The sequence below is a fragment of the Capsicum annuum genome, chromosome 2, assembly GCF_002878395.1.
Source record: "Capsicum annuum cultivar UCD-10X-F1 chromosome 2, UCD10Xv1.1, whole genome shotgun sequence".
Classification (NCBI taxonomy): Eukaryota; Viridiplantae; Streptophyta; class Magnoliopsida; order Solanales; family Solanaceae; genus Capsicum; species Capsicum annuum.
Genome location: NC_061112.1, coordinates 123,830,107 through 123,841,543, shown reverse-complemented (window position 1 = coordinate 123,841,543; position 11,437 = coordinate 123,830,107). Strand labels below are relative to the sequence as shown.

Below are 11,437 nucleotides of genomic sequence, written 5' to 3'. Positions count from 1 at the left end.
AACTTGATAAATCAAGAAAAATCTATTCTAAAACAATACTCACAATAAATTGAGATTCTAGCGATTATCACGATAAGATAAGTTGTGGCAGAAATCATTTGCATAATTCATCTTCTCCAACATGTTATGGCAGAAACTAATTAGCTTTTACTGAGTGTAGCCTTCTTATATAGTGGTAAATTGTTATGACATTAGAACTTCTAGATTAATTGCAGTTGGTACAATATTCTTTTCCATATATATGTATATAATTGTTAATTGAAAATTCATTTTCTATTTATATTTCTCAATCAATTTTGTCATGCTTCCCTAACTGACTTACATTGAATGAAATCATAAAAATACTTTTTATAATATATATATTCATTTTATGGTAATACTTCAATTACATATATTCTAATTTATTTGTGACTAGCACCTACATTTCATCATATAAAAAATATTATAACTTTTTGTTGATATTTTTATTATTAAGAAATATTTATTCCTAATTCATATTATTGATCTACACGTTTAAATTTTTATATAAGATAATTTAATCTTTTTAAATTATTTTTTGTTCATCAAAACGAAGTATCTTTTTCAAGTTTGATTATTTTAAAATCCGAAATTATTCTTACAGACATATATGAAGTAATATAATTGGTCAATTAAAGAATAATTTTGTAAGGAAAAATTTTATTTGACTTCGAATATTAATTAGGACTATATTTTAGTAGTTATTTTCGATAAACATTATGCAATCTTTTCTGTGAAGTAATATTTATTTAAACAAAAATTCAATATTTATTTATTTTCAATCTGCCCTCCTTTGAAATTCGAAACTATCATTTATTAATTTTCTAATATAGAATGAATTGATAGTTATTCTTAATTATGATAATACTTTCATTAAATATGAATGCATATTGTTTTAAAGATAGATTACTTAAAATATATCGAATGAAAATTCTTTCAATAAATGTGAATGCATATTTTTTAAAATAAAATATATTGAAATAAATTTCTTCCATTTTGTAGTCCAAAGTTATTATTTGAGTGATCACATCTTTTTCATAATATTTTAAATTTTGGAATAACTCTTTGATTGTTATATTTTTTGTCCATATAAGTTGTTTGATTACTAATTGGTTATTCTCCTAATTGATATTTCTTGATTTAGTCAATTGTAGTCCAATCATAAATGTTCTTTTTTCTATTATATTATTATATAAATTAATTATATTAACATTTTGAGTGATGTCATTTTTTCCATAATATTTTAATTTTGGAAGATTCATTTGTCATAATAATCTTTTTTCATATAAGTTACTTGATTATTAATTAGTTATTCTCTAATTGATTTTTTGTAATACTTTCTTGATTTACTAAATTGTAGTGAACTCATAAATGTTTTTTGAATAATATTATTATTTAAATTAATTGAGTATATTTTTTGAGGGATAACAAGTTTTTCATAATCTTTTTTTTTATTTTGAAATGACTTTTTGATTATTATAATCTTATTCATATAAGTTACATGATTACTATTCACTAATTAATTTTTTGTAATATTTTCTTGATTTACTCAATTGTAGTAAAATCATAAATATTTACTTTTTATAATATTATTATTTATGTTGTTTAAATTAATTGTTCACATATTTTAAGGAATTACATCTCTATTGAAATATTTTTTTATTTTGGAATGACTTTTTGGTCATAGTAATTTTTTTCATATAAGTTGCTTGATTACTAATTGGTCATTCACCAAAATAGTCACCAAAATAAATTTTGTTGCCAACAAAATAAATTCTTGTTGCCAAAATACCAAGTGGCTAGTTTTCAATATGCCACTTGACTTAATTTTAAGCTAACTTCTTTGCGTTATTATATGTATAGATTTTTTTAAAAGGAGAATCTAGTGGTTCTTTTTTAATTGTCATTTTTAAAAAAGGAGAATCTAGTAGCTCAGTTGAATGGTTGTCTGAATTTTTATCTTGTTGGTGATGACTCGTTTTCCTACCTTGTAATTCCCTCCCCATTCACCATTGACGTACCCCTTGAGTAATAAAAACAATTTTCTTAAAAATATAGTCTCTCCATTCAATAATACTTGTCCATTGTTGACTTGATTCATATGTTAAGAAGCAACAAATAATAGGGATAATTTTACTATATAACCCTTTGAATATAATATATCTAATGCGTTGAGTGATGAATAGTATTTAATAGTAGGGTGAAATGAGTAAAAAGGATAAATTATCCATTGATTTTTCAACCTAAATAAGTATTATTGGACATTTATATTTAGTGATAACGGTTAAGTACAAATGGCCAGGAAGTAATATGACCTGCATTACTAGGCTTTATGTAACACCCTGAATTCCCCCCCTCCCCCCAGTTTTGAACTCAATTATCTAACTACGACTCTCCTTACGAGTCGTAGGGTCTCTATACAGGTCATAGGACCCCAATCGTAGCCTGTCCAATATGTTTGCCTAGTGTTCTACTCTGAGTATGACTTGTGTCTCACGATTCGTATAAACTCATTACAAGTCGTAATGTGCTTTCCGTAGGGTGTTTAGTGTAATGCCCAAAGTGATCTGTCTTGACTACGACTGGACCCTATGAGTCGTAGGGTCACGATACGAGTCGTATGATATGACTCGTAACCAAATCAATGTGGGTGTCCATGGAAATTGTCCATCCTACAACTGAGGGACACGAGTTGTAAGGTCATCCGTAACAGCTAAGAGATGATTTTCGGCTTTATTTAAAGGGGCATTTTGATCATTTTTCTTATTCTCCAATTAAAATTTTCGTCCATAAAATACATCTTATTTTCACTATTTAACAAATTAAAAAATATATATATTCTTTCTTCTCTCAAATCTTCTCAAGTAAGAGCATTAGGGTTTTCAAGAGATCGACGAATCAATTAGAGCTTTCAAGAACAAATTCTCTCCATAATTCTTGACATTTCAGGCATGTCTCTACCCTCAAACTTATTTTACTTATGGCATGAAATTACATGATTGTTTAAGTGGAATTGAACAAGGGTTTTGACATGAGTTGAGGATTTTGGCATGATTGACTCTTAACTTGATTTTTCATGATTTATTTTGTATTTTCATGCTTTATTAATGATTTTGAACTTGTGGGGTGCATGAGAATGGTAAATAAACTAAGATGTCATGGTTATCCCAATTTGATGATTTTATCTTGATATATAATTTTGAAAATTGTGTTCCCTCAACCCAAATTGTGAAATTGATAATGAATATGATTTATCACATGATTTGACTTTTTTACTTATACTAATGCATTGATATAAAAAGTTAACGAACTACGTATTAATTTTATTGAACCTTGAGGTTTGTGAATTCCACGCATGAATGAATAAATTGAACTTAAGGGGTCATAAATTTCCTCGTGTGATAGATAATGGATACTGGCATGATAATGACTTGCAAGTGGGGTTGGTATATATGACGATACCAATAGGATGCCTTAATATATAATTGGTTCAATTAATGAGAATGTGTGCTAAATATTTTTAATTAGGTTTAAAAGAGGGTTGTGTAGTCGGACTGTGAAAGTGGAGGTCCCGAGGGACCAATACTAAAAACTGTGGTTGCCAACACAGGGGTCTAAATGATCGGGAGGTTTGAATCCCTTTTATTATATGATTGGGAGGTTCGAGTCCTCCATGTTACATGATTTGGTGCTTAAGTCACCTTGATATATGCTGGGGGGTTCGAACCCCCCATAAGACATATGCACATATGGTTATCCTCTGATTCATGCGGCTACACGCACTGAGGCCCTTCCAGCTAGGGGAGAGTTGTGCCTATATAGCCCATGGATGCATTATTATGACGGTTATGCTACACAATCTAGGCTAAGGTTTTAAAATTGCATGGTAAGCCTTATTTCCTACTCCAACATGTGATATATATATATATATATACGCACATACACACACATATGTGTGTGTATTTGCGTTGAATTTTGACTGGTTTAAAATATTGATCATGGCATTACTTTATCCTTTATCCCTGAGTTACATGCTAGCGCTCAACCCGCTAACCGTCTCTGGACGCTGTATTCCTACGTGATGCAGGCACCGAAAATACTTCTGTGTTTTCCGTGCAGTGACTCGGTGATTATGGGAGAGCTCGTGAGTCAGATTGATCAAAGTGGTGAGCTTCCACACTTTGGAAGACCTCATTTCATGTTTTGGGTTTCTTTATGCTATTGGTGACTCTTTCCTTTGAACTTCTTTTTTAGCTATTGTTGGGGGCATGTCCCGACTCCTATTGATATTCGGTTGGTTAGAGGCTTTGTGGATATTACTGTACAACTTGAGCATTGGTTATTGGTTTTTGACATATTATAGATGTCTTTGAGTTTCTTGTTTCTATTTTGTTATATGTTCGAAATTCAGTCTCTGTTAATATGTATGCTCTGTTTGACTAGACAAAAAAGGTGATCTTTGGTTCATGTCAGATTTGAAATACCCATCACAATCAGACCCTGATTCGAGTCGTGACACTTTACTATCACTCAAGCTAATTTTATTGAATTAAGGGATCACGTTATTTTACTGTACATACTCCTAAAAAGATCTTGTCCTATTTTTCCTCATTACGAGCTTTAAATCATCTTTGACTTTGCTTTTGACAATCTAATGATTTTATCTTAAAATAACGACATAATGATTGGTACCAAGTTTTTAATACCTTTATCCAACTACGAGAATTTGTTACTAAATTCAAACCTCAAGTTTCATACTGTAAAAATAATCCTTTGATCTCTTTGTTTTAGTCGTATAAATATATCATGGTCATTCGATATTTAACATTCTAGCTGAATTATCTTCGCTAATATCATTAGGTTGATGTTTGCTCAGTTCATTCTTAAGATTCTACTTTAATATTTTTATACATTTTCAATTGAATTTACAAATTCACTTTATTTGTTTGTACTTTTAAGTCACTTAAATTTTGCGCTCACTTCACCAAATTGTGATAAGGTTATATCAACGAAGAGTTAATTCACAGTCAATTCCCCCAAATCACGACAACAACAAAAAAAAATAAAAAAAATCTTACAACAATCTACTATGGGCCCGTTTGGCCATAAATTTTTTTTCCTTTTTTCCGAAAACAAATTTTGGAGTTGAAAATTGTGGTGTTTGGCCATGAAAATTTGAAAAATAATTTCAAAATTTTTTTCTGAAAAGGGAAAACAGGTTTTTGTTGTTTTCACAATTTACCAACTCCAATTTCAACTTTTATTATTATTACATATAACCCCAATCTTTTAAATTTTTACATAAAACTCTCCTTATAACGTTACTTTTTTAATATTACTATATAGCAGTTTTAAAGAATAAGATAATTATAATTTCAAACTTAATGTTATCCTAATTAATATGTATCTCTTTTTCTCTCTCATCTAAGACATTACTTTACGGTTAATTTATATTTATATCCATAAATATATAAAGTATTATATTTATAATAGAAATATACAAAGTATGTTATATATAAAGTTTATATCATGTATATACCATATACACGCATATATAAAAATACAAAGTATAAAGAAACATACTAAGCATATTTATATATTTATGGTATATGATATAATATACCATAAATATGCAAAGCATGTTTTACATAAAAATAATTTATTCACACACAGTAAAATCTTTCATGTATAAGAAAATTAAAGAAATAAATTAGCGGCACCCTAAAATTTAATAACAACTCATCATTTCCTATTTTTTAGGAACAGAAAATGAAGGAAATAAATCAAGTAAATTCCTAAAAAAATAAATTTGTTACCTAACAAACAGGAAGTAGTGATCTGTTAATATAACATCCATATTTAAAATTTTCAAATATGGGAAAACGGCTATTAATGTAAATATTATATATGTCATAATTGAAATTCATTAAATATGACCATGTATACGTGATTATTTTTATAATAGTGGCTAATTGTGTTCTTTTTTCATTAGTAGGTAAATTTTAGTTGGGTGATTTTGATAGTTTGTAAAAGTTGGGGCATAAAATTATAATTAAAATTTTTTTTTCAAAAGTCAAAAAAAAAAATTCAAAAAAAACATGGTCAAACACCACTCCAACTCCAAAAAATTTAGTTTTCACGACGAAACGGCTACTATATATACATTATTCACATTATGCAAAAACTTCCCCTTTATAATGTGACACCATATTTTCTTACTTTAAATTTGATTTGATCAGTGACAATTGTCTACCTCTTATTGGACACCAAGAAATATGGATTTTTATTCCAATCTCCCTTTTGTACCCAAAAGTTAGACAAACAAGCTTTTGAACAAATTGATGATTATAAGTAAAAGCTTGACTAAATAAATAGAGTATGTTATTAAAGTTTGACTAATATAATGTAGGATGTTTTAACAAGTCAAAACTTGGAAATAAAGAAAAAGATTTAGAGTTTGTAAAGGAGAAGGAAAGCAAGAGGAAGTTTCACATCATGATTAGTATAATAATAAATAACAACAGTATACAATTATACAAGTAGCTCTATTTATTACTACTGGTATTATTAATTAATTTAAAACGGATGCAACATGCTGGGATGAATAAAGTCAGAAGAGAATAGCAAAGTCATCCAATTGGGTATTGTTACGTAACTTTGCCTCTGCAAAATATTAGTATTTATTTAAAACCACATACATCTTGATTTGATTCACACTAAAATGCTTTATATAATACTCCTTCATATTTGTTTAATTATTAATGCTATTTATAATTACCATCTCATGGCAATATTTCATCCCTTTGCTTAATTTAGGGTACGGCAATTGTTGCTGAGATTTAATATAGACTTGAGTGTATACTATATATAACACAGCATTCTATCACCTTATTAGTTAGTTTGAATTACTGTCAAAAAATGATAATTGGTTTTAATTGGTTGGAAATCGGACTTAACTCATTTTCGTTATATTCTGACGTAAAATTAAAAAATAACCATTTTTCAAATTTTGTAGTTGGAAATATTCACTGTCATCAAAAAGTTTCAAATTCTGTCGGAAGTGTTATGAAATTTCACCTGTTTGAATTTGAAATTGTGTAATAATAGTAATTATTTTTTAAAGATGTAATCAAAAACTATTTTTTATGGTTCTCTTCTACCAGAATATGTAAGCCCTGATTTTGCTTTTGTTTAAATCACTAGCAAATTTTAAATTTAAGGGAAGAAAGTGATGAATTGGTCATGTGCCAAATAAGTAGATAATAAGAAACCCGAAAAAGATTCTTGATTTCAGTTCCATGATCACGCATTAAATTTTGATTCTCTAGGGCCTAGCCTCAAGCAGCCATGTGATTCTAAAATATTGCAGTTGGTAAAAAAAAATACTAACTTTTTTTTGGTTAATGCAAAGAAATGTAAAATTGAAAATTGATGCATATTGTATTGTATTATTTTCGCTTTTGAGTTTCGATTCTAAAAACGTAAATCTATCGTTCAAGATCATGATAGAGTGGTAAGTATTTTTTACTCTTAGTAAGAAGATTTTGGTTCGAAATATGAGAATAGAGCGTATTTGTTAGGGACATCTCTTATTTACTAAGGTGGGATTTTTCTGGACAAATCCAACTGTCCAGATTCAAGAATATAAAATATATTATAAAACATTTCATGATTCTAGAATATATTTTCTTGTTTACATTTATTCAAAGTTTTTATTTTTACAAGCTTTTAGTATATTCAAATATTACAACATCATCTCAGCGTATGTTATAAATTCTAAGATGGTATTAGGCAAATTTCAAGTTATTACTCTGACTCTTAGGAATCATTTGGTTGAAGTCAAGTTAAGAGGATTAAATTTACATTATAAATGACACTACGATAAACTTTAAATTTCATTACTACAAAAAATATCAAGGATAGCGTTTATGAATATTTGAGTAGCCAGTTGCAAATAGTTTATGCTATCCAAAAGAGTATGACATAGACATGATGAAATATTAATTTAACAAAGGAAAATGGTTTCCTAATTAAGGAGTTATTGAAAATAATTAGTTTAATTAAGAGATGCTTTTGGTACTGTCATCTATCTTCATTCTTCAATGCATTCAAATTTCTTTTGAACTAATCCAATATGGACCACTCTTTTAAATTATGGAAGTACACTAGATTAGTAGATTTGAAGTGACACTTTGATTTTGCTAGGTTTGGGAACTCCTAAAAGTCTAGAAAAGTTCTGCTTTAAATTTATTGAAATCCTTAATTTCACTTTCAGGAGAAATTTTCTTCGACAGCATTATCTGAATTTTCACTTTCCATTAATAAAAATGATAAACTACTGAACTTTTTTTCGTGTATAAAACGTGAAAATTAAATTTCTTAAAATGACAATAAACTCATACAGTACTATTTTTTCTAACATTTTTCTTAATAGCCTGCTTGCCAAGTTTTCATACTACTAGATAGTAAAATAAATAGACAAGGGTAAGGTAGGGCATCAATTAAACATGCTAACATAGCCTTTACGAATATCTTAATGAATAAGTCCTTAGAGGATTCGACTACAATTCAAACTCTGTTTGGCAAATCAACTAACACAAGGACTTCATTTTACTTTCATTACACTAAATTTTGATTGCAAAGTGATAGGCATATCTACATTATATTGGTGCAATTATTCTAAACAGGGAAATTGACTTTTTCTTTTCTTGTTTTTTCCCCTTTCTTGGTGTTCATCCTAAAAGCTAAAATCAACAAGGGTTTCTTATTCGAGTTCAAGTTTTATGAATCGAAGGTGTTAAAAATTTTATATATTCAAATCAATTAAAAGATAATTTTATGTAAATTCATTTCTTTTTTCATTTCTTGCTGACCTCTATAAAAAATGATAAATAAATTATTATAACATGTTAAATTACACTAATGATGTAAAAAGATTCTTGTAATTACTAGATAAAAGTTATCCTCTATACTAAAATTTCAGTAGAACAACCAACTTTCCTTCAAAACAAATCTTTTATATTATATTTATATAATTGTATTTTGCTTATAACCGCAAAAATATATCCAGACAAATTACATCGTTATCAAAAGTTTTAATCGTACAACTTGATTCATTTTCGTTTAATTTCTTCTGTCCATGCTCAATCAACAAGAGTACAGGTCATTATAGTTGGTGAAAAATAATAAGGAAATTAAAATAAAAGGATGGTATGATGAGACTAGGTTATGGAAATTTAGACGTCTAGCTTATTAGCCCCATATATAGTCCAAAAACGGTGGCTCCCATAAATAAAATAAGTTGAAGATTAGAATAACAAATAAAACAAACGTTAAGGTCGTTTTCAAATAATATTATTAAAATTGGAATTTAGATTAGTTTCACATTTGCTTGCACGTCCTCTATAAACAAATGCAATGCCTCTCCTTATCTGTCACCTTTCATACCCCTTTTTATACTATTCCTCCATTATTTTCTTCTTCTTATGAAATCTCTTTCTCTTTTTCTCTCTCTTAAGCTTCCTTTAAGTACTTTCTTATCTTTCATATATCATTAGTACAACTTTTATTATTAGCACCAAAAGAGACAAAGAAAAAGTACTTTGACATAATCAGTATGGAAGGAAGATTCAACAATTTTTTTGTTTCTGAGCAAGATGATTCCGAGAATTCACCGGAAAACAGCTCCGACTCGCCGCGTTCCGCCATGTTCAATGATAACAAGATGATCACTTCAACTTCATCCCCTAAAAGAAGGTATACTCTCTCTCTATATATATATATATATATATACACACGCGCGTGCAGAGACACATCTTCTTTCTTGATTTCCATGAGTGTGGAATCTTGATGGAGTTCTTCACTTTCTTTTTTGGAAGATATAAAATACTTTGGAGATTTTAGGGTTTTGGTATTTTATTGATCATGTGGTTGCATGATAAATAATATGGTGGTTTAATTATAATATATATAATTTTGTTTACTTAAATTTGCAGCAGAAGATCCATAGAAAAGAGAGTGGTGTCAGTGCCAATTAAAGAAGTTGAAGGATCAAAAATGAAAGGTGAGATAAGCATGCCCCCATCTGATTCTTGGGCATGGAGAAAATATGGACAAAAGCCCATCAAAGGCTCTCCCTATCCCAGGTTAATTTAATTTAAATTCAATTTTAATATCCTTTGGGAATTTCTCGTAATTTGATAAGCTTTTAGGACTGAATTACTGCATATATGTGACAAGGAGGTCAGAATTCAAATGTTTAAGTCGTGAAAATAGTCTCTTGCAGAAAAGTAAGGTATAGACTGCATATAATAGACCCTTGTGGTCTGACTCTTTCCTAAATCTGCGTATAGCGAAAGTTTTAGAGTATGGAGCTGCTCGATCTTTAATTATTGTATATGTGTAATTGATTGATTCTTTGTGATAATTGCAGGGGATATTATAGATGCAGTAGTTCAAAAGGATGTCCAGCAAGAAAACAAGTAGAAAGGAGCCGTGCGGACCCAAACATGTTGATAGTGACATATTCTTGTGAACATAACCATCCTTGGCCGGCTTCTAGAAGTAATCAACACAACCATCGTACAATTACCCCTACATCATGCACCAATAATAACACAAAGACAAAGACGAAAACAATAGCATCACTAACCGCATCACCAGCAACAACAACAATAATAACGACTTCTGATATTCCGATTTTACACTTTGAGCAACAAAAGGCCACGACCGATTTCGCAGTACGCCCATCGGAGCCCAATTCGGACGAAAAATTTGTCAATCTTGGTGAATCATCACTTATTAATGCTGAATTTGGATGGTTTTCTGATTTAGTTGAGTGTAACTCTACTACCATACTAGAAAGTCCAATTTTGACCCAAGTCGAAGTTAATGATTTTGACATGTCATCAACATTGACAATGCAAGAGGAAGATGTGTCACTTTTCGCCGATCTCGGAGAGTTACCGGAATGTTCAAGGGTATTTGGCCGTGGAATGATGGAGAGGGACGAGGAGCGCGACCGACATAGCTTAACACCGTGGTGTGGGACCACAGGCTAAGATCGTTTGGACATGTGTTATCATATTTACATTTGTCTTTACTTAGACAAGAAAATATTATTATTTTTTTAACTCTTTTGAATTAATTTATTAGGAGATTGCGCATCGTGCGCCATAAGATACCAAAGCAATTTGGTTTTGGTTTTTAATATTTGTAACTTTTCTTAGATTTCAGTGTAGGTTTTGTAGTATAGTAAAATAAAAACTTGTCCAGTTGATTATTGAGAGTGTTGTGTCTCATTCTCATTGTAATTAGCATCATTGGCCGTTTCATTTCCAACGGCTAAATTTCTTCCAATGCCTCTTTTTATAACTTTAAGTAACATGGAAGAGATATATGCCAATGTTTGTCTTGGAAA

At 29.5% G+C, this 11,437-nt stretch overlaps 1 protein-coding gene across 2 annotated transcripts; it reads left to right on the top strand.

Annotated features, from left to right (window-relative positions):
• Positions 1–9,447: 9,447 nt before the first annotated feature.
• On the top strand, positions 9,448–11,437 carry LOC107859184 (probable WRKY transcription factor 65). Of its 2 annotated transcripts, none has more exons than XM_016704101.2 (3): positions 9,448–9,774; positions 10,017–10,163; positions 10,451–11,376. In XM_016704101.2, the coding sequence occupies exons 1-3, from the start codon at positions 9,635–9,637 to the stop codon at positions 11,076–11,078; spliced, it is 915 nt and encodes a 304-aa protein (XP_016559587.2). In that variant the 5' UTR covers positions 9,448–9,634; the 3' UTR covers positions 11,079–11,376.